This window comes from Schistocerca gregaria, chromosome X (genome assembly GCF_023897955.1).
Source record: "Schistocerca gregaria isolate iqSchGreg1 chromosome X, iqSchGreg1.2, whole genome shotgun sequence".
Classification (NCBI taxonomy): Eukaryota; Metazoa; Arthropoda; class Insecta; order Orthoptera; family Acrididae; genus Schistocerca; species Schistocerca gregaria.
Genome location: NC_064931.1, coordinates 491,954,576 through 491,978,428, shown reverse-complemented (window position 1 = coordinate 491,978,428; position 23,853 = coordinate 491,954,576). Strand labels below are relative to the sequence as shown.

The 23,853-nt window shown below is 42.9% G+C and overlaps 1 protein-coding gene across 2 annotated transcripts in view; it reads right to left on the bottom strand.

Moving 5' to 3' along the window:
• LOC126299546 (elongation of very long chain fatty acids protein AAEL008004-like) overlaps positions 1–23,853 on the bottom strand; it is a 299,627-nt gene that overhangs the window by 4,702 nt on the left and 271,072 nt on the right. For both annotated transcript variants that reach the window (XM_049991540.1, XM_049991541.1), the window contains exon 9: positions 6,426–6,617. In XM_049991540.1, coding sequence (XP_049847497.1) covers positions 6,444–6,617 — 174 coding nt within the window. In that variant the 3' untranslated portion in view covers positions 6,426–6,443. The remainder of the gene's footprint in view (positions 1–6,425; positions 6,618–23,853) is intronic.

Below are 23,853 nucleotides of genomic sequence, written 5' to 3'. Positions count from 1 at the left end.
CACTCAATTATTGCGTTCACAGTTACAAAGCAATGATTTTCGAAAAAAATGTTAAAAAATCAGTCCAGAGTGACTCAGGCCAGTCCCGAACGTGTTAAAATATTATAACTGGCCGCTCGTACTGAATATAATTGCTATGTTTAACATTTCCACAATGATAAGTTTTGTAGTTATTTCCGTCCTATGACAGGTAATATTGTTCTCCATAAATATTTACGACATGTCTGGCCATTACGTGTTAAATTGAGCGTCCAAAAAACTGAAGTTGTAGGATACGTTTCATTTAAGAAACAGTGCATACTACAGCAAGATAGAACAGATCAGGAACAGAAAAAAAAAATTTTTAAAAAATTACACCTACACTCAGAATTGAACTCGCGGACTAGAGTACTCTGGCGTAAAACTCTATCCATTGCACTAACTTTCTTCTTAGGGCCTCCTTCCACCCCTTTAGTCCCACAGTACGCTCGCCATACAGATCGCCCAGTCGGCTTTAGCTTGTAGTTCTTAATGATAGTTTCCTCGCGTAATTTGTCCTGGAGCATTTTACAGACTTCCTAAGTAAGTTTTCTTAAAACTAAAATCTCGTCTTGGTAGAAGATGAGCTTCTTAAAAAACAAAGAAGAAACTTTTTCATTTAAACGAATGGGACTTTTCGTGGAAAATAAAGAAATCTCCATTTGGAAAACTAATGAGCGCTATCATGTGAGCAATAGAACTTTTAACATATTACTTTGGAAGATAAGAAGAAAGAAGACTCTTTACGAAAAGCCGAAAGAAATTTTTCTTGAAAAAAAAAAAGAAACCACACACTGGGAAAAACACAAAGCGCAAAGACTCATCATTTCTAGTAGACGTTTTCTTGAGTAAAAGCAATTTGACTCTTCTCGAATAGTATACAGTTACTTGTACGGGAAGCCCCCCAAGAGACATTTCTAGAAAACTGCAGAAAAATTCTTTACACTTCGCTTGTCAACTTTAATAACCAGTTTCAAAACGATGGAGCACAGCAATCAGTCGTCTGTCACAGTTCATTCAGTCCGAACAACAGGGGACTCACATACTAGGACATTATTAAAACTATGAAATAATGCACTGATAATGGCTAGGCACTAGCCGAAATCTAGATTTGCTTTAATAAAACTTGAAAGGAAAGGGTGGCTGACTGCAGTGCTCCATCATTTTGAAAGTCGTATCACAGTCGTTGAGTGCATCCACATTCCTAACGGAGGGTAACTTGATTAATAACCAGCGTTGCTGAATTAAATAGTCCTTAATGTCCGCGTATCTGGTGTCGAGTCATGAGTGGCTCGTGGCTGTTCTGTTTTGCAGTCTGATTTGGTTCCAGTCTGGTCGTAGTGTATCTTCTAGTGGTATTTCTGGAGGTGCCGTGCAGGTGACAAGGGCCAATCTTTTACGGACTAATGACCACGCTTTGTTTTGATCGATGAACGTGAAGCGGTTTTCCAGGGTATCTCATAGATCAGATGACACTTATTGCAATATGGGTCTGGTGTTGCTTCGATTCGACATAGGTTCTTTCTAAGTTGATGTTATGCTATGCGGCCAGTACATGGGCATACTGCCTGTTCTTTGTTGCTAATAGGACTGCTATTAGGCGAAGGCAAAGAAGTACGCTGTTCAGGTTGTCGGGACTTTCCAGACCACATCACGTGAAGTTCTATGTGTGGTCTCGGGAATCTACTCTATAGACTACACGATCAGGTATGGTGTCACGGGGTATTGACTCAAGATGGGAAGACTGAACAAGATAATTGTCATAACGGGGTTAGATATAAGAGATAAACGCCACTTAAAAAGGTGGCGGTCAGATAACTGGCAACAGGAATGGGATAGCAGGAGATAAGGGCACGATATTTTATACGTTCTTCCCCAAAATCAGCGAACGGTTAGGAATAAGACATATCGACCCAAGCAGAGGCGTAATCCACTTCCTGACAACATAGCCCTTACCCAGTGCTTTTACACTGCTTGAATCTCAGTGAAGGGAAGAATCCACTTGTGGGGAGAGAGGATCCTCGAGAATGTCGTCGTACACTGCACGTTTCTCATAAAGACAAGACAACTAGAACAAACATACGAGGACTTGTACAACGGGATTATAGACGAAGCAGCATGGATATAAATCGATAGTATGGTAGACTCGATCTCAAAGGCCTTGTATCTTCAGTACATAACAGAACGACGAAATAGGCCTGACATTACACCAAGGGCACAGCAGTCAAATAAGATGGCGAAAGTGGTCCAAGCAACAATACAGACGATGATGACAAATTCCGTGATCAATTCACCTAGTACGCAAACCGTGACAGGTTATTGTACCGCATCGAAAAGCACAGGTGAAGGAGCTATTGAAAAGAGAGAATATTGGGCGAATCGATTGGGCTGCACGTTACCACGACTTAAATCCCATGGAGAACGTGTGGTATGTGTTGGGTTTACGTTCTATAGTACGTCCACATGCACCAACGACCATACAGCAGTCATCAACCACGCCGGTGGAGGAATGTAACGCCATGTCAGAAGAACTCCTTACCAACCATGTGGCTAGCATAGGAGCGCGTCGCAAAGAACGCACTGACGTCCGTTTATTAAGAATCATGTCTAGGGGACCATCATGAATCGCGGTGACTTCAGAATAATTATCGTCTTCGAATAAAAGTGACCTTTCTATTCGTCTCATTGCATATTTCTTTTGGTTATCCTCTGTGCTATTCGTTGAGGTGACAAAAGTCCTGGGATAGCGATATGCACATATACAGATGCCGGTAGTATTGCGTGCACAAAGTATAAAAGGGTAGTGCACTGACGGCACGATGGGAATTAGCAGACGGTGAACACAGAATGGTAGTTGGAGCTAGACTCATGGGACATTCCATTTCGGAAATTGTTAGGAAATTCAATATTCCAAGATCCACAGTGTCAAGAGTGTGCTGAGAATACCAAATTTCAGGCGTTACCTCCCACCATGGAGAACGCAGTGGTCGATGGCCTTCACTTAACGACCGAGACCAGTGGCGTTTGTGTAGATTTGTCAGTGCTAACAGATAAGCAACACTGCGTGAAATAACTGCAGACATCAATGTGGGACGTACGACGAACGTATCGTTAGGACAGTGCGGCGAAATTTGGCGTCAATGGGCTATGGCAGCAGACGAACGACTCAAGTGCCTTTGCTGACAGCACGACATCACCTTCAGCTTCCGTCCTGAGCTCGTGACCATATGTATTGGACACTAGACGACCGGGAAACCGTGGCCTGGTCAGATGAGTCCCGATTTCAGTTGGTGAGAGCTGATGTTAGGGTTCGAGTGTGACGCAGACCTCACGAATCCATAGAACCGAGTTGTCACCAAAGCACCGTGCAAGCTGGTGTGGGCTCTGTTTATTTGGAATTGACTGGGTGCTCTGGTCCAGCTGAACCGATCGTTGACTGGAACTGGTAATGTTCGGCTATTTGGACACCATTTGCAGCCATTCATGGACTTCATCCTCCCTAACAACAATGTCTTGTCACTGAGCCACAAATGTTCGCGATTGGTTTGCAGAACATTCTGGACAGGTCGAGCGAATGATTTGTCCCCCTACATCGCTCAACGTGAATCCCGTCGAATATTTATGAGACATAGTCGAGATGTCAGTTTGTGCACAAAATCCTGCACCGTCAACACTTTCGCAATTATGGACGACATTAGAGGCAGCATGACTCAATATTTCTGCAGGGGGCTTCCAACGACTAATTGACTCCATGCCACAGCGAGTTGCTGCACTACGCCGAGCAAAACGAGGTCCAACACGATATTAGGAAATATCCCATGACTTTTGTCACCTCAGTATACGATAAGAGTGCGGTGCCCCATTAGATGCGGCATGTTTCACAAGGTAGACTCGCATGGATCCAGCCCCGTTAGGAACGTTAAAGTGAGCACTCGTGGTCCACTGCTTCTGTCGAACTTGAAATACTTTACCATAGTTTAATGCGCCAATTGAATTTTCTCATCTAGAATATCAGATGGTTAAGTTGTACACGCGAATAGCGCGAGAACCCAAGTTCAAGCCAGACACAGTCTTTACTCATCTCTCCCAACGAGTTCTTAAAATCTACCCATTTGCATTATACATTACTGTTTGACGGAGTTCATCTTTACAAATACCCATTTGCAAGAAATGAAATTGCAATCCTGATACATAGATACCAATAGTCGTCACAAACCAGTTATCTATTTCACTAAGTCTTGGGTTAGTACTACCAAACAGAAACCCAAACCTCAACGTATTCCTTCGCATAGAGGATGATTAGCTGAAGCGCGTTACTTACGAGTTGTCTTTAGTCACCTCACTAGGGTCACCTGTCCTTCCATTGGCTGCCAGTGATGGCGTTCGGCACAAACAACAGCACGCGACCTGGTGTGCACAGCGCTGCTGCGTTCGTGACGGACTCTACAGGTCGATCGACTAACTAGGCTGCACATTTACACTCGACTGAATGGAAATGCTAGAATTATAAGTGATTAAATTGTTGCCCAAATGGTTTTCTTTGACACCCATTTTCTACCGAAAATATGCGTGGCATGAAATTTAGTTACAGACATTTTTGTACCGTTAGTATGCAACGAAAAGCACTGTGACGTCCGAGAACGGCAATTCTGGTTCACGCTGTGTATGTATTGCTATGTTAAATTTACGAGCAGTGATCTACAGGCCTTGATGTATATGTATACACTACCTGATCAAAAGTATCTGGACACCAATGTGTAAGGTGGAAGTGCCCTATATGACACGAAAGACAGACTCGCCAGCATAAATGGATGCGGGGATTATTGTGCTGCCAGTAGAGATGCAGTAACAACAGATTATATCCGTCAGGAGAGATCAGTGACTTCAAATGTAGACTAGTCATTGGATATAACCTACGTAACAATGCGTCGCGGAGATCTCAACCCTTCTATAGCTGCCAAAGTCTATAGTTGGTGGCTGGTGGCGTGATTGTGAAGCAAAAACGCTAAGGAACAACCTCAGTTTAACCAAGACCAGGCAGACTCATGTACTGATGGAAAGGGACCATCGAGCATTGTTGAGAGTTGCTGATGAAAAAAAAAAAAACACATGAAATCAGCAAAGGAATCACTCGTTGAGTTCCAAAGCGCTAGCAGCACTCCAGATAGCACAATGACTACGCGTATGGAGTACAATTGTCGAGCAGTTCCTCATAATGCCGTATTTCTGTGGTCAATGCTAAGCGGCACTTGAGGTAGTGTAAGGAACGACGTGACCGGAGAGTGGATGATTGGAAATGAATGATTTGGAGCTATGAATCAAGCTGTACCCTCTGACATTCCGATGGAATGTTTTGAGTTTGGCTAATGCCTCGAGAACTTTACTTGTTATTATGTGTAATGCCAACCTGAAGTACGGAGGAGGTGGTTTTATAAGCTGGAGGTAGTTTTCTTGATTAGAGTGTGGTCCCATATTGCGCTTTAACAAATGCTAAATGTGGAAGGGTATGAACACTTTTAAAAGCTTTCTTTACTGCGCACAGTAGAGGAACAGTACGGGAGGGGGGCGGGATGATAGTTATTGTCAGCATTACAATTCACCCCGTCACAAAACATCATCTATAAGACAAGGGTTTATGGAAGCTAACGTTCCCCAAATGGACTGGCCTGTCCAGAGCCCTGACCTGAACGCAGTGGAAAACGTTTGGGATGAATTAGAACCTCGACATCGCGCCAGATTCCAGTGCATACCATCAGTACCTTCTCTGGTTTCTGCTCTTGACGAAGAATGGGCTGCCATTCCTCCACATACATTGAGACATTGAAAGTGTCCCCGCACAGTTCAAAAAATGGTTCAAATGGCTCTGATCACTATGGGACTCAACTGCTGTGGTCATTAGTCCCCTAGAACTTAGAACTACTTAAACCTATCTAACCTAAGGACATCACACACGTCCATGCCCGAGGCAGGATTCGAACCTGCGACCGTAGCAGTCGCACGGTTCCGGACTGCGCGCCTAGAACCGCGAGACCACCGCGGCCGGCCCCCGCACAGTTGTTCAAGCCGTCATAAAGGCGAATGGTAGGCGCACCACCTGTTGATGTCTACTAATAGGTGTCCGGTTACTTTTGATCAGATAGCTTATATATTTTGCGCAAGCGTATCACTCAAGCTTGTTTAATTCTTAAGCCAGTAAAATAGACGAAATAGATACGTTTTGAGTCAAATGTCTGCTTTTTAATGTAGTCAATAAAAGTGTTAGTATACATACATGTCGCTTTCAGTGAACATTTAGCTTCACGATAGTGGAATACGTAGGTGCATAGTTTTATTGTAACTTATTTCCTGAATTCATGATATTTCACAATCGTTAACCACAAAAATTGAAGTTGCATCAGTACACTCACCTCAGAGATGCTGCTGATTCACTCAGCTTTCTTCACTGTTTGAGTCTTCTTGTACGCTTGCATGTAGAAGTCGTAGAATAGACCGAAGAAAATGGCAGAGTGGACAAGGAGGAAAGCAGCTATCAGTTTCGGATAGCCGCAGTCAATGAAAAGAACTTGCGCTGAATGTATAAACACAAGGGTGAACTGGGCCTGTAAGAGAAAACAGAAGTAAGGAAACTGTTTAATGCATCGAATAAAACGTGGAGGTAAGTCCATTCAGTGATCGTCACTCCATAACCTTAGATTCATACAGCATTTATTGTCTTCTTCTATTTAATTTGTTAGTAAGGAAAAGACTATCATTAGCTTCATATGATTTACTGTTTAGCATAGCCTTGCGTGTGCATTCCGTACTGCAGTCTCTGCTAGGCGAGAGATTTTTTTTGAAGTTAGAGCAAAGTTTTTATGTACACTTAGTTTTTAATACACAGGACTCCGAGAAAAACTGCGAAAAACTTGCGAATGTATTTGCTAACGACTGTCAGATTATGATATTCCTGTCGAAATTGTTAGATAATTTTATAGAAACTTTTTCTAGAACGATACGCTTTTCCAACAAAATTGTATTTCAGGACCCGTGGAAATGTTGTTTGGAAGCACAGATGAATGTATTTAGTGTTATTCTCCTTTCAACAGAAGGAGTAAAAATTTAACTGGAACCAACGTTTCTTAGAAATATTGGATAAAACAATTTATTGCCATAAAAGACAAATGAGACAGTAATACTAAAATGAATTCTTTTTGTCTTGGTAATTCGTGTGTTGCTCTGTTGCGTGCACACACAGTTACGATTGTCCAGCAGACGAGTAAGTGACAATACTAGAAATGTCAGAGGGTAGATCAAAATATAGATCGAAAATCGAGAATTTTATGTTACAGGGTGGGATTTGAAAGAAAGACATAGTATTAATGAAGTGGAATTCGCAGATTAATGGAAAGGAACGAAGAAGTACCGAAAGGTGAAGAAGAAAAAGGGAAGTCATGGGAAGACAGGAAAAAACGCAGGAGAGATTGTAAGAAAAAAGTGAGTTTTCATGTTGGAGAAGGACGAAAACAACTAAGTCGTTAAAACAGTCTGCCCGTAATATGGGAGAAAACTCGATGTTGACTACCTCTGATCTGTACACTGTTTCAACGAAGTGCACTGACTATAGAACTTGTGGGTCGTCTCTGATATCGGTTTCTTGTAAGGATATTTTTTTCAGTAACTGATTAAACCATACCGTACACGAAGGTGACTTTTTAGCGCAGGCGCAGTGAACTACGTGGGTGGTGCATTATCTGAACTATTTCGACATCGATGAATACGTGACTGTGCTGAAGCTGTGCAGGCGAGAATTTCTCCAACATGTTATCGCTGTCTACGTGTGTAACCTCCACAAGCTCATTGGATTCTGTTGTTCTCTTTGTTCCAGACTTACGTATTTATTTTTTGGTTCGTTTTTCCGAAAGTTTTTGACTTATTTCTTGCTGGCTGAACTATTTACTGATCTCATGAATCGTCTCGACGTCTAAGATACAAACAGTGACAGTCAACCGTTAGAGCAGCGTGCTTTCCCTGTTTATCTTGACGCCATTACGATGCGCCGTTTTCTATATACCTTCCCACTCTAGATCAAGATTGGTTGGTTTGATGTTTAAAGGGACTAAATTACTAAGGTCATCAGTCCCTGTTGATCAAGAGGAAGGCCCAGTCAGATATTTCGTTTGTCATAGACGAAAAAGTAATATTTTCTTTCATTTACCGTGAGAAGCGTTTACGTCCTGTTTATTGCCCAAACTTACAAACGGATTTACAATTCCAAATATGTCCACTTTCAAAGACCAAACGTATTTCTCTTTCATTGATGTTTGTCAGGTATACTGACGAAAAAAGAGTCCATGCCCTCGCACTCAGATTTTTATCTTTTTGGTTCGTCTGCTTACTTTTAGCAGTCTAGCTTTCATTTCATTAAGGTCTGACCATCAGTGCCTGGCCTTTTACAGCTGCAGATCTGAATACATGAATAAAGGAATCTCATATCTACAACTGACAGAAAGGAAGGTCCAGTCAAATGTTTTGATGGTAAGGGTCTCGAAAATGAATTGTAAGGTCCTAAAAATACATTTTTGTCCGGTTTATCTACTTCGAGGAATCATTGCAGAGGTTGAACAAAATTATGGAAGCACCGTGATAAACGCAAGCTTGAACATAAATGCAGATGCTAGACAAGACAGTAGGTTGCGCTGCTGTATTTGACCACAAACGGCACCTGTGCAGTGTCCTCAATACTTTGCAAGCGTCCATAGTGGTCGGAACAGTTTTCTATGTAGTTGTGTGACAGTTATGTCGGACCAAAGTGAATTCTGACGCTGGCAAATAGTCGGTGGTTGTATGGTGGATGCCTCCGTAAACAAGATAGCCGAAGCGTAGGGTGTTTCAAAAGGTACCGCCTCGAAGATTTATACCGCATACAATGAAAGCGGAAAAGGCATACAACGAAAGCGGAAAAATGTCTTCCGCTAAGTCAAAATGCGGACGAAAATGTGTGTTTGTTGATCGTAACAGACGGTCATTGAAGAGGAGTTTCACAAAAAATAAGGGGGAGACAGCTCCAAAAGTCGCTGGGGAACTGAATGTCGCTCACGAACCCTGTCAGCCGGCCGCTTTAGACGAGCGGTTCTAGGCGCTTCAGTCTGGAACCGCGGGGCAGCTACGGTCGCAAGTTCGAATCCTGCCTCGGGTATGGATGCGTGTGATGTCCTTAGGTTAGTTAGGTTTAAGTAGTTCTAAGTTCTAGGGGACTGATGACCTCAGATGTTATGTCCCGTAGTGCTCAGAGCCATTCGAACCCTGTCAGCATCAAAACAAAGCGAACAGATTTCCAACCCACTCATTAGTGTTGTGAATGTCCGTAACAGGAAAACGTTGTACCAAAGCCATAGAACCTGGACTACTGAGGAATGGAAGAAAGTAATTTGGTCGGATGAGTCTCGTTCCACACTGTTTCCAAGTTCTGACCGAGTTTACGTCTCAAGAGTGAAACATAGCGGAGGTTTGATGATGATTTGAGGGGGCCATATCGTGGTATTCCATGGGTCTCATGTTTACTTTGCAAGGTCGCATTACTGCCAAGGATTATGTGACCATTTTAGCTGATCAGATCCACAACATGGTACAATATTTGTTCTCCCTGGTGATTCTGTGTTCACAGAGCTTCTGTCCACACTGCTCGCTTTATCCGGTGCGGGTTTTGTGAGCACGAGGGTGAATTGTCGCATTTCCCTGGCCACTGCAGTGACCAAATATTATTATTATTGAGCCTTTTGTGACCACTTTGGAGAGAATGATGCGATATCTCTACCTATCTCCATCATCGTTACCTGGACTTGCCGGTATTTTGCAGGAAGAATGGTATAATATTCCCTTGAAAACCATACATGGCCTGTATTTATCCATTATTAGACGGCTGGAAGCTGTTTTGAATAGCACCGGTTTTCCTATACCGTATTAGGCATGGTAATGTGTTGTATTTGTGGTGTTTCCATATTTTGTCCACCCCCTATACGTTCTGCCAGTAAAAATGTCAGTTCGGCTGGGAGATTAAAGGACGAGAAAATGGAAGGACTGAGGGGAAAAAAATAATGGACAGAGGAAAAGTTGAAACCAATAGATCTATCCCGTGATCCAGATTGAAGATTACGTTTATTTTGTTCCACATCATATGACACAGAAAAGAATTAATTTGCATTTTGGAGTACATATTTTCCATTGTTAGTACAAATTACTGAATGGCGTCGAAGTTCTCGCTGTTTTATTTTATTTTATTTTTTTCTAATGTGATCTGCTTCCCTTTGCTCACGGTTGACCATTCCGTGAAAATGAGTTTGCCGGAACTTTATCTCCTAACATCTCCATGAAATGCGGAAGTAGTATTTACACGTAAAGGTGACTGAGGTCTTGCAATGATTCGGAAACGTGTAATAGAATCCATAAACTGAAAGGGGAAATGAAATTTGAAAATTATGAGCTTGTTCTGTGATTGAAAACGAATCTAGTACACAAGTGTCTAAGAACTATAATGGGTGATCGATTTTGAGCTGAAAGGGTAAGAACGTCATACAGTAAATTTAACTGTACCATATGGAAGGATATGGACAATCTATGGACAATAGAAGAATTAAAACTGCTAAAACAAATTGCGGCTTTACATCTGGTTTTGTGAGATTTTCATTATGCTACTGAAGTCTGTGACAGTGAAAATTATTCTTGTGGACTAAGACCGAAGACTGGCTCTGATCACTGTGGGACTTAACTTCTGAGGTCGTCAGTCCCCTAGAACTTAGAACTACTTAAACCTAACTAACCTAAGGACATCACAACATCCATGCCCGAGGCAGGATCCGAACCTGCAACCGTAGTGGTCGCGCAGTTCCAGACTGTAGTGCCTAGAACCGCTCGGCCCCTCCGCCGGCTAAGACCGAAGACCCAATGGTGAAGACCCTGGACCAGCACTCAGGAGAACCGAGAGTTAGATACCCATTCGGACACTTCAGATTAGATTACCCCTATTATCCTGTAAATTACCCCTGTTCTCCTGATTGTAGATATGGATCATGCAACAAGTTAAGGTCAGTATATTCAAATCGGCCAACCTCCTTCTGTAGTGAGATTCCTCGCTCTTAGGCGGACAAATAAAAACTAGTTGCCGGTATGGAAACAGAACCTCAGTCTCTCCCTTACGTGTCGAGTGACACTGTCACTGAACTATCGGAGCAAATACAGTCTTTACACACCACGTTCGTGTCGTTACTAACCGTCAGCTCCTCTTGCAAAGTCTATAATAATACCGTGCAGGAATGGCAGTCTCATGAGAAAAGGGTTACGGGAGGGAATATGGTTCGACCACAACCTAAGAGCCGGACGCGGTGGTCTCGCGGTTCTAGGCGCCCAGTCCGGAACCGTGCGACTGCTACGGTCGCAGGTTCGAATCCTGCCTCGGGCATGGATGTGTTTGATTTCCTTAGGTTAGTTAGGTTTAAGTAGTTCTAAGTTCTAGGGGACTAATGACCACAGCAGTTGAGTCCCATAGTGCTCAGAGCCATTTTTGAACAACCTAAGAGACCTCATCCGAAGATATTTGATGGTTTAAATACTCCTGGCATTTTAAAATTAAGCGCCTAACTGGAAAACGAGTGGGGATTTCAATTTCTAAAGGGAAAGGGACAGCTTTGTTAATACCACAAGCTAGTCAAGAAAATGAGATCATAGACGCAGGTTGAAGTTTTCTGCTGATCCGTGACCTTAATTAGATAAATTCGTGAAGATAGGTGGTCGTAAAAGACATGGGGTTAAATCTCCACTCACCAAAAAGTTTTGTTACAAAAGTTCTGCGGATCAAAATAAGTAAGATCAGGTACTTCAAGAAACAATTGATATGAGTTATTGATCGCCACCATTAATTACCTCTGACGTAACCTATTTCTCTAGTATTGCACAGATCTCCCACCTCTTGCGTTAAAAAGTCTGTTTGTGTTCTTGAATGGTATTTTCAATTTACTATCAAACAAAATTGGTCGTGTGGCTTTATTGGTCGGGAGACCCCGTCTTAGGTTTTTCGGCCGCCTGTTGCAAATCTTTCTGTTTGAAGCCACTTCGCTGACTTTCGCACCTTTGAGATGAAGATGAAATGAAATGATTAGAACAACACAAACACCTAGTCCCTGAGCGAAGAAAATCTCCAACCTCCCGGAAATCGAAACCGGGATCCCGTGATCTTGAGGTAGCGACTCTAACTACTATGGACTTCAGTTTACCGTTACACCTAAAATAAACAAACTGAGAAAACACGTACAGTTAGTGTAAAGGTCTGCCTAGTGTGCAGTTTCAACGAAACTATTCAGTTATTCTTCAGTATCTTCATTGATCTGGAATGTATTACTTGTAATGTATTTTGTGTACATATTTTAGCAACGTAATTTTATGTTATAAACGGTTATTACACTTTCTGAATCTGTTTCTCTATAGCAGATGTGAAATATACAATCCATGGAAGTTCCGTTCGAAGCTGAAGCTATCCTACATGTTGCGCTGCAGTTTACACGAGGAAGACGAAGCACATGAAATATAACTTCACATTTACCTTCACTTGATATCGTGTTATACTTTCTATTTTTTATAGTGTTGCAAAGTACTGAAGTTGTAGAATGCGTTTGTTTACTGATAATGGCCTGTAAGGGTAATTTTCGTACAGAAAAATTTTCATTTCACCTTTTTCTTATTTAAAAAGTTCTATATATGAGCTAAAATTACTCCATGTCAGTGTAAATGAATTCCAGGCTATTCATGATATTTCAAGCTAGTGAACTTACATGCATACGCAAAATGTAATTGGTTTTATGTTTTCATTCCGTTCTCATCAGCTAGAAGTATATATTAATATTACACTGGCGACTCATGCAGAGCATGAATGTTGTATCGAGAAATTTGTGGAGAGTACATAGTGGCAAGTATGACGTAATTATCATGAGTAGTAAAATGAAAGAGAGACCGATCGAACAAAAGGAAGTAAACTTTATTATTTCAAAAGTAATCGCCATAACTTTAATACATCTATTCAACTGTCAGGCAAAAACGGTCAGTGCCTTCATAGAAAAAATGTTTGCGGCCGCACCCGGAAACAGGCGTGCAACTTTTCGTCTGAAGTAGATCGACGACCACGAATGTCTTTCTTCCAGGACTCCAGAAATATGGAAATCTCACTGGGAGAAATGAGCACTGTATGGAGGACATGTGAGGGTTACCCAGCGAAACTTTAGCGGCTTAGTGGAAACAACTTTGGCACAAGTTGCCAAGCTTTTTCGAGAACGCTGCAGAACTTTCGCTGGGAAGCCCCTACACATCTTCCATACACTTCCGATCTCTCTTAATGCGATTTCCATATTTTTAGAGCCCTGAAGGAAGACATTCGTCCGATCTCTCCTAATACGATTGCCATATTTTTGGAGCCCTGAAGGGGCTTCTTGTTTCGGACGAAGATGCTCAAGCCTGGGTAAAGTTGTGTTTCCGTAGGCAACCGCAAACATTTTACCTGAAGGCAATGACCGTCTTGTCTCACATTGGGATGAATGTATTTATAGTTATGGCGGTTACTTTTGAAAGAATAAACAGTGTACCTGCTTTTTTTCATCTGTCTCGTTTTCATTCGATTACCCCTTATGAAGAGTGACTGGAAGAGCATTGTGTTAAACAATGCTGGAAAACCATTCGTGTACCAAACTTGTTGGATTATAATATTTTCGAATACACTAATGCGTGCAGCTTTTCAGCGTTTAGGTTGAAAAGTGAAGAATACTGTCAAAATAGTTAAGCACAGTTCCGTTCTTCTTGAAGTCGTCTTTTATACATATTTACAAACAAGATGCACCACCACAAGAGTATTTTACATTGGAAAACTAGCTTTTACCCTCCACTACAGACGTAATATATTAGTAAATCTAATGCTACTTTTTAGGAACTGTACATAACAGAAGCAAGAGATGAAAAACTGTAGTATAGGCTGCATAGCAGAGCTCTAGAATATATTCATGTTCTGTACAAGGTGTCTGAAGGGCTAAATTAGCCGCCGCTTAAGTTAGTTGTTTCATTCATAAATAGAAGTTAACAGAAGGAACTGTATCCACCACCTTCATAACGCCGTATAGAGCTAGCGTTTACATATTCATTTTTCAAGACCTGTATTAGATTCCTCAATAACCCGTAATCTTGCTGCAGCTACTCACCATTTTCGGCCTCAGATTAAGGAGTAGTCCAACTTGACGACAAGACAAGCAGAACTGCGAAGTCGCTTATTTCAGTCCACTGGAGAAAAAGCTAGCAGTGTCTTAAAAATCAATGTTAAGTATTATGGGGAAGCTGACAACGGCGAGATCTCATACTGTACACGAATTACCGTCAATTTATCCCAAAACAATTAGTTTCTTTTTTTATAGGAAATTCAGAAATATGCTCAGACAAACAAACTCGAAAAGAACACAGGTCTCAGGAAAGAGCAAACGAGGCAATACAGAGAGCTGCACTTATATATTGAGTCGTGTATAAAACACAATTCGACTACTTTGATTTAGGATGTTTATGATTTCCTTGAACCTCTACAAGTGACTGTCGTAAAGGTTCCTGTAACAATACCATAGTAGAAACCTTCCCCACGATTTGCCAAGGCTGAGTTAGAGGTCCGCATTAAACTGTATTATGCAAAACAAAAGGGCCACTTTTCTGAAATCCCGTTATTTTCCCTCAGTGCGATGCAGGCGATTGTGAAATTTGACTGAAATGCAGCATTCGCTTGACGACGCTTCAATCGTGATGATTAACTCTTTACACCATCAGTCACTTCAAAAAAGAAGTGAACATCCATCGCCCAAGCAACGAACAGCATACTGCATCAAAACAGCAAAAATTTCACATTCTGGCTGCTTACAGCGCTATATTTTCACCTGGTAGCAGAAAGTGGAACTATTATTTTTTCCAGCGTACTTCGCGAGTGCACCGATTAATGAACATACCTACATTGTTTTAGCGTCCTGCGATGTATACAGCTAGCACGGCAGCACTCTTAACACCGTCAGTTTAATTATAACCACCTGGTGTATTCCCACACGAAAAAATCCAACTCGTTCATGTCGGTGTGCCAGGCAGGCCACGGTATTCGCGAGCCACGACCCATAGACTTAATATTGCAGATTCATGCTACATATTCCCGAACTGCTGCTGTAACATTAGCATGACTGTACAGGTGCATACGTTGTATTGGGGAAAACATGTTTATTAGGATTACTGGCTTGTGTCATCTTCTGGGCTGCCTCTATAACTGAGTGGTCAGTGCGAATATCTGCCATTTGCAGGACCCGTATTCGATTCCCAATACTGCCAAAGTTTTTCCTTGATGGGAGGACTAGAACAGGTACACTCACCATTATCACGCTAAGTGAGGAGCTACTTGGCTGCTAACCTGACAAGACCGGAAGAGCGATGTCTTTTTCTATGTTCTCCTCTTAAAAATCAGACCGCTTTTATGTCCTCATCTCCTTTCCGAAAACCGCAACCCTGTTCCAGCTTTGCCACAATACCTCCACTCGTTCCCCATCCTCTTCCGCTACTAGGAGCTTATCTAGTTAGTTTACATATCTTAAGCTGTTCTCTTCTGTCTGCAGCATCACATTCAAAGTAACCATTGAATCACCTATCCACACCACTCCTTATCTTCACATCCACGATTTAATTTCTTCACGAGGGATTTTTCTTTGAATCTTATTGCTATCCTCCATCAATGACAGTAACGAATTTGGAATACCAGATAAAACCAGCATCATCACCACATCCTGTGATACATCAAGAAACGTTTTCCATTTTTAAATTTATGCGTGTATTATGTTTCATTTATTTCAGAGTTAACAATTTCATTATCATCTTCCAATTTGTAAATTTCTCTCAGCTGAAGGGCAGGCTTTCATAGCTGCTGACCGTCTGCCTTCAGTTGGAGGAATGAAAGAACATTATAAAACTAAGTAGAACATAAACAAGAAAAAAGCACGTCATATAAGCACAAAAAATTATATAGGTACAGACGTATACGAGATAAAAGCAGAATTTTTTAAAAAGTTTAGTTTATTAAATCGGACGTTACTTGGTAAGTATGGAAAGTAGTCGCTAATACTGTACAATGGTATCCTGAATGGGTGTTGCACTTGCAATAGCAATCGTATTCTAATACTTCATATTGAGTCTACATCTTCATACTTACAGGGTGGCTATAATTAAACTTCCGCTGCTTGAGCAAGTGTAGAGGGAAAATTAATTACCGTATGGGTAGCCAAACTTTAAGGACTGATATTTAGATTGTGCTCTGCAGGATTTGCTTTGTTAGCAGTGTTGGTGTCATGACTTCTTGTTAAGCGCCGGTACTGTTTCGGCGGCGCAGAGTTGAAACACAAGCATCAGTGTGCAATACAACTGCAGACGGTCAACTTGGGTCGGGACAAGGTGAGCAGAGAAACACGGGTCCTCCTTCCGCACCGGGGTTGAAGAACATGATTCAGAAGTTTGAATTAACTAGCTTTTTCGGAATTGTTCCTGGGAAACGCCGACGGTCAGTTGTGCCACAAACTGTTGAAGAAGTTACTGTTCCCAAGGCTGAGAATGCTGGACGCAAAGTGCGATCTTCAAGCAGTGCACAAGCTGTGTTACAACAACTGAAAATCCCATGATCCGCAGTTCGAAAGTGCTGCGAACAATCTCTAGTGCGGTTCCAGGCTGTTGCGGATGGTCGAGACATTGAGCAACGTTTATTACCTGGAATGTAAACACGGTTCTCAGTTAATGTATGTTACCCTCTCATATGGAAATTGAACTGTGTTTGTTTGAATGGTTTATTCGTTATACATCTTCCGCATCTCCTTGCAAATGTTTCTACGAACTTTTATTGTACTACGATCACTCATTTTGCATGGTTACTTATCAAGTAACGAAAGTTTAAGTATAATCGCCCTGTAAATTACAATTCACTGCACTTGCATATTGCATGGTGAAGGGTATTCAGAATCTTTCTCATACTTTGTCTTCCATTCCTACCAGAGTCTGTTGTCTCTTCATCCACTAAAACGAGGAAATAAACATAAAAAATTGGGCTTAATGTAACATCGCCGACGAGGTCACTCGAGACACAGCACGAGATCTTAAGGGAGAAAGGGTGGAGAAGAAAGCTGTCCGGGTCCTTTACGAAGAAACGATCTCACATTAGCATTAAGAGATTTACGGAAAACCTAAATCTGTGTTACCGGACGGTGATCTGAACGACCGTCCTCCTAGTATTTTAGCTTCCGCGCCAACTCGTTTGACCCTGTCCTTCACTCGCAGAAAACGGGAAGAAACAGGTGAAAATAAGGAAACAACTCGAGTCTCGCCGCAGATTACAGAATGCTGCTGTTGGACCATTTTCAAACTCATAACGGAACTACAGGACGACCGTGTTCAGAGAACTACCTGGTTAGTAACCAGATCATAACATTACTCCCGCAGACCTATAATCAGGTGGCGAGACACACTTTTCCTGCTCAGGCGCCAGCTAGAAACTCACTCCGTCCTGCGCTAGCTGACGGCCCGGTTGAGAACTTTCACACTCTGATCAAGCAGCTGCCGGTGATTCGCTATACTTTACACTCTGGCAGATAGCTGTTTTGAAACATATTTTAATTTGGTCTGACCACGGTGTCATCTTCCGTCAGTTGCGTCATTGAATGCAGGTGCGTGGAGTCAGGAAACCTCTCTCTTGGCCGTTGTGTTTTCATTATCTTGAGTCGCTGCAGCCAAGTGGAGTAGTTCCTCAGTTGGCATTACAAAGCTGAGTGCGCGCCGTTCCAGTCCTCCCACCAAGGAAAAATTAGTGGCAGTGCCGGAAACACAATCCGGGTCCTCCACATGGCAGTCAGAAGCACTGAACACTCAGCTACCGTGGCAGATGGCACACATTTATAGACTGTAGTTTCGTCATCCTCGCCGTTCTGTTGCTGGGCATGGATTAAAAGGATTTCGTAACCTCCCCTATGGCATCACGGAAACTGTTTACATGTGTGTGCGAACAGGAGTGTTATTACACGGACGGAAATGGAAAATGCTACAGCATGAATACTTTAACTGAACGCTACCAAAAAGATATTCCAGTATTTCCTTGAGCTGGCGATATGCTGATTAAAATTCCATCCTTAGGCACACTTACTGTCTGTCTTTTCAGTCAGAAAAAATCATTCATATAGATGGAGAACAGTGTGAGAACATGATAGTTGTTGGGTGTATCAAACATTATTGGAACTTTTCAGATGGAGATCGCAACATAGCAATTCCACAGTACGTACAAGTACTGCTTTCAGAAACGTTCAATCACTCGCACGAGTATCGTGGGAGCACCATAACAACAGATCACACAAAACTTGACTAAAGTGCAGTGACTGCAGAACGAGATGGACTCAGGACAACAGTGTGATCAGAAGAGCAGGCACAAGTCCTTACTTAACACAGACAACAGATAATTGCATGCTCTGAAGCCTGATGCTACTGGGACATTGTGTGGCATTATGTAGCGTTCAGGGATAAGCATATCTTGTTTTTGTTATCGTTAGATCGACGTGCGACATGTCTGTAGACGTACTGGTCAGAAGTCATAGAAAGCAGTGGTTCTCGAGACCCTTATCTTTCCAACTGCTGTAATCATTGCGTGTGTGAGGTAATGGGCGAGCTGTGGCGCCCTGAAAATATTCTCAGTTCGGAGTTGGCGTGGCCGCACGGACCGCTCGGCAAACCGGGGCTCGTCAGCGACCACGTGGTGCCGAACATTAGCCGGAGCAATAGGAACAGCCCCAGCGGGTGGTCCAGGCCGACCACGTGGCTGGGAATTCCATGTTGACGCTTTGTCGAGGACTGTGGTTTGTGTCGATGAAGGAGATTTGTATGCTGGGAGTGTCAACGATGGCGGATTTCGTGAAACCATAATGGCATACATTTCACAGTTCATGTAGTTCTTCTGCGAGAAGCGCTTCTGTGAAGTTTGGAAGGTAGGAGACGAGGTACTGACGGAATTGAAGTAGTGAGGGCAGGTCGTCAGTCGTGTTTGGGTAGCTCAGTGGTTCGCCGGCACGGTAGCTCAGCGTGTTCGGTCAGAGGGTTAGCTGCCCTCCGTAATAAAAAACTGAGTTAATCGATCAACAACGAACTTAAAACGGATGTCTTACGACGTCCGCCCCGAGCAGATTCAACGAATAAAAACGAACAAAATGAGATCTAAAAAAAAGTTGGTAAAAAAAATAAAGTGGTAGAGCTCTTGGCCATGAAAGGCAAAGGTCCCGAGTTCGAGTCTCGGTCCAGCACACAATTTTAATCTGCCAGGAAGTTTCACATCAGCGCACACTCCGCTGCAGAGTGAAAATCTCATTCTGGAAACGCCTGCTTGTTTTGTGACCGAACCATGGTCAACGAATGGTGGAAATTACACTGATGGAAACAAAATCGCAACACCAATAAGATGCTGTGCGACATAAACGAAAGTTGGTAGGCGTTTATCTAGATGTGTATTCAAATTTCGCGCCAGTCGTATGAGAGTGGCTCTCGCAGGGCCACTATGAGGATGCAAATCATTTTTGCTTTATATACTCGCTGTTACGGCCGTGAGCGTCAGTTACCTTTGAGCCTGGGTGTGATGAGTTGCTGTCAGTCAAGGATGCTATTATCAATACCTCACTGAGATTGAACGAGGTCAAGTAATAGGGCTACGAGAAGCTGAATGTTCCTTCTGCGATGCTGTTGAAACATTTGACATGCCTGTAGCCCTGTACATGACTGCTGACAACAGTGGTCACGAGAATGTACGGTCGCAAGAAGGCCAGGTTCCAGACGGCCACGTGTTTCTACCGAAAGGGACGAAAACGTGATCGGCGTATGGCTCTGGCGCATCGTGCTGCATTTGCAGCAGCACTTTGAGCAGCAGTTGGCACCACAGTGACACAACGAACTGTTACAAATCGGTTACTTCAAGGGCAGCCCCGAGCCAAACGCCCTGTAGCGTGCATTCCACTGACTCCAAACCACCACCATTTGCGACTTCAGTGGTGTCAAGCGAGAGCTCATTGGAGGGCAGGGTGAAGGTCCACTGTGTTTTCTGCTGAAAGCTAGTTTTCCCTAGGTGCCAGTGATAGCCGTGTGTTAGTTATAAGGAGGCCAGTGTGCTAGACACACAGGCCTTATGTCTGGAGTTACGGTCTGGGGTGCGATTTCGTATGACAGCATGAGCACTCTCATGGTTATCCCACGCACCCTGACGGAAAACTTGTACCTCAGTTTGGTGATGCGACCTGTTGTGCTGTCATTCATGAACAGCATTCCAGGGGATATTTTCCAACAAGATAATGCTCGCACACACACCGATGTTGTATCATCAACACGCTCTAGAGAGTGTCAACATGTTGCCTTGGCCTGGTAGATCACCAGATCTCTCCAGTCGAGCTCACACAGGGCATCATCAGACGACAACTCCAGCGTCATCCAAACCGTCCCTGTATTGGCCAAGTGCAACTGATATGGGACTCCACCCGAAAAATTGACATGTGGCACTGTAAAACACAATGAATGCACGTTTCCATGCTTGCATTTTATATTCTGGAGGTTACATCGGTTACTAATGAACTGGCATTTCACATCTGCAATGTCTTAAAAATGGTTCAAATGGCTCTGAGCACTATGGGACTTAACGTCTGAGGTTATCAGTCCCCTAGACTTAGAACTACTTAAACCTAACTAACCTAAGGACATCACACATATCCATGCCCGAGGCAGGATTTGAACCTGCGACCATAGCAGCAGCGAGGTTCCAGACTGAAGCGCCTAGAACCGCTCGGTCACCGCGGCCGGTGCAATGTCTTCTATCGCGCTTACATGAACCTGTGATATTGAAATGTTAAACACAGAAATATGTTACCTAGACAAATGGAGTCCCGAAATTCCATTACTCTACATTAATTATTTTTTGGTGTTGTGATTTTTATCCCTTAGTGTATTTTAAACTGGCCATATATGGTCAATAATATTCACGCCGGTCGATTTTGTGAACCATTGGGAGGTTTTTCATTTTCATTTTCACTAAACCGCATATTAACTTTTCTTCTATACTCCCTGTTCATGTAGGTAGCCACATTTTCATGTTCACCAAACCGCGATTTAAGCTCTTGTTTGCATTTCCGGTTGATGTAGTGGCCAGCTACAGTATTTCATAGAAATTCGGAGAGATTGTATTGTACGCCTATTTTGGTACTGCAGATTACTTTCTTTCACTACAACAACTGACAGTAGCTACCATCTCACAGTGATGCTACTTTCTGAGACATAGGTGTCCCCTGTACAACAAAATTACACAAGGTAAATATAAAGTCTCCTTAAATTTCTGTGCTATTATGGTTAAATACATTTTTGTAGTAGGTTATGTGACAGAATGCTCACAACAGAAGAACGAACTCTATTGTTTGCGCGATTTTGCGTGGAATGACATACGAACTGATGCGGGAGGATCTCATCTGTAAGTGTAGAAATCCAGGTGCCACAACATTGACAAGCAAGAATTTAGTTAGCAAATTCAAACGTTCTGGCATGTTAATGATGGCGAACGTTTTGGGAGCCTGTCCCTAACTCAAGAAACCGTGGGACGCGTGGAGGATGTGATCCTACGAGGCCCCTCCGCATGTACCAGGAGACACAGTCCCAAAACCCACAGCTTGGAAAACACGCTGAAGTAACGTGTATACCACATTCAGATCTCCATAAGCTTGCGTCTGAGGATTGTGCAGTCTGACAGGCTCTTTATTACGATATATTACATGGTGCGGAAAATTAGAATCTCATGGTACATGTGTTGTTCAGTGATGAAGCAACATTCCACACAGATGGGGAATAAACAGTTGCAGAATATGGGCAAAGAATCAACCATATGCACTGAAAGAGTGACAACAACACTCCGCAAAGTAAACGTGTGGTTAGGAATAACAAGGGCTACTGTCTATATTCCCTTCATGTTTGCGGAGAAAATGTTTACTGGACACACATACCCCGAAATGTTGAAAAATATTCTTGAGCAACAGTTGATACAAGATAGGATTAAAGACTCAAATGTTTTCCAGCAGAAACGGGCATCACAACATTATGCATTAGTTGTCCGTTACTACTCGGATGTAGCTTTTTCCGGACACATTGTTGAAAAGCGTGTTTCGGTCTGTGGAAGAGCGCCCGCAGCTATGCAGAGCCTTGGAGGGCTACCACTTTGAGATGTACTGAGTTGTTGTCCTAGAGTGATATATCTTCCATTATATATCGCAGATGTTTAAAAATAGCGTTTCTACAGAAGCGTATAAGACTTTATGTTCACCCTGTATTTGTCCAGAACTAAGCCACCCATATTTTGAAGGCAACATGACAGTGAATGAAAAAGAAAGTTGTCACGTTACATACACACACTAGAGGCGATTCCGAATGGGAGCGACTTACATTTATGTCCATAAGGAACATGCTCCAAAAGCCAGTGTTGAGGAAAAGTGGAAACCGCAAGCCGCCTGCTGTTAAGTGGGTCACGACCTATATTTGTGGTAGGCACCTGCAGTGTACGGGGTGTCTTGCGTAAGTTAGTTATGCAACGGCATCTTGTAAGAGAGGTGGGCCGATATTCAGGAACGGTGCGGCGGCTGGGTCGCCAGAGACCGGCCGACGGAAAGCGAAAGTCTTCCGCGTGAGCTGAGAAAGCCGCGGGACTGGTCCGCCGCTGCAAGGACGCCGCCTGCTTGGTCCGACCTTCAACTCCTCCTCCTCCCAAACTTTTTCCTCCACTGCCTTCGCTCTAACAAGACCAGCATGCCCTTGCCGAGATCATATGCAGCCTGCCGTCGAGCCCTGTCTCAGTCCAGGCCAGTGTTTCACCCCACAATCACTCCGACTGTGGCTCTTTATACGAATATGTGAGAGCCGTGAGAACTCCCCATCCGTTATTGTTCAGTCATCAGTGTCGCAACTAATTCATCGTGGTCTTTTGTCCGAGCTATGAATTTTCATCTCTTCATCTGCATCTGTCTACATCTACGTGATGATTCTGCAAATCACAATTTAGTGCCTGGCAGAGGGTTCATCGAACCACCTTCAAGCTATTTCTCTACCGTTCTACTCTCGAACGGCGGGCAGGAGAAACAAGCACTTAAATATTTCTGTGCGAGCTCTGATTTCTCTTATTTTATCATGATGATCGTTTCTCTCTATGTAGGTCGGTGGCAACAGAATATTTTCGCAGTCTGAGGAGAAAGTTGGTGATTGAAATTTAATGAGAAGATCTTGCCGCAACTATAAACCCCTTTATTTTACTGATTACAACCCCAATTCACGTATCATGTCCGTGGCACTCTCTCCCCTATTTAGCGATAATACCCAACGAGCTGCCTTCTCTGAACTTTTTCGATGTCCTCCGTCAGTCCCATCTGATGCGGATCCCACGCCACACAGGAGTACTCCAGAAGTGATTGGACAAGCGTGCTGTAAGTAGTCTTTTTAGTAGACACGTTGCACTCTCTAAGAGTTCTGCCAATAAATCGCAGTCTTTGATTTGCTTTACCCGAAACATTATCTTTGTGATCGTTCCAGTTAAAGTTATTTGTAACTGTAATCCCTAAGTATTTAGTTGAATTTACAGCCTTTAGATTTGTGTGATATCGTGTAGCCGAAATTTAGCGGATTTCTTTTAGTGCTCAAGTGGCTATCTTCACACTTTTCATTATTTACAGTCAACTGCCACTTTTCGCAGTTGGCTAAATTATTTTGCAGTGTGCTTTGATC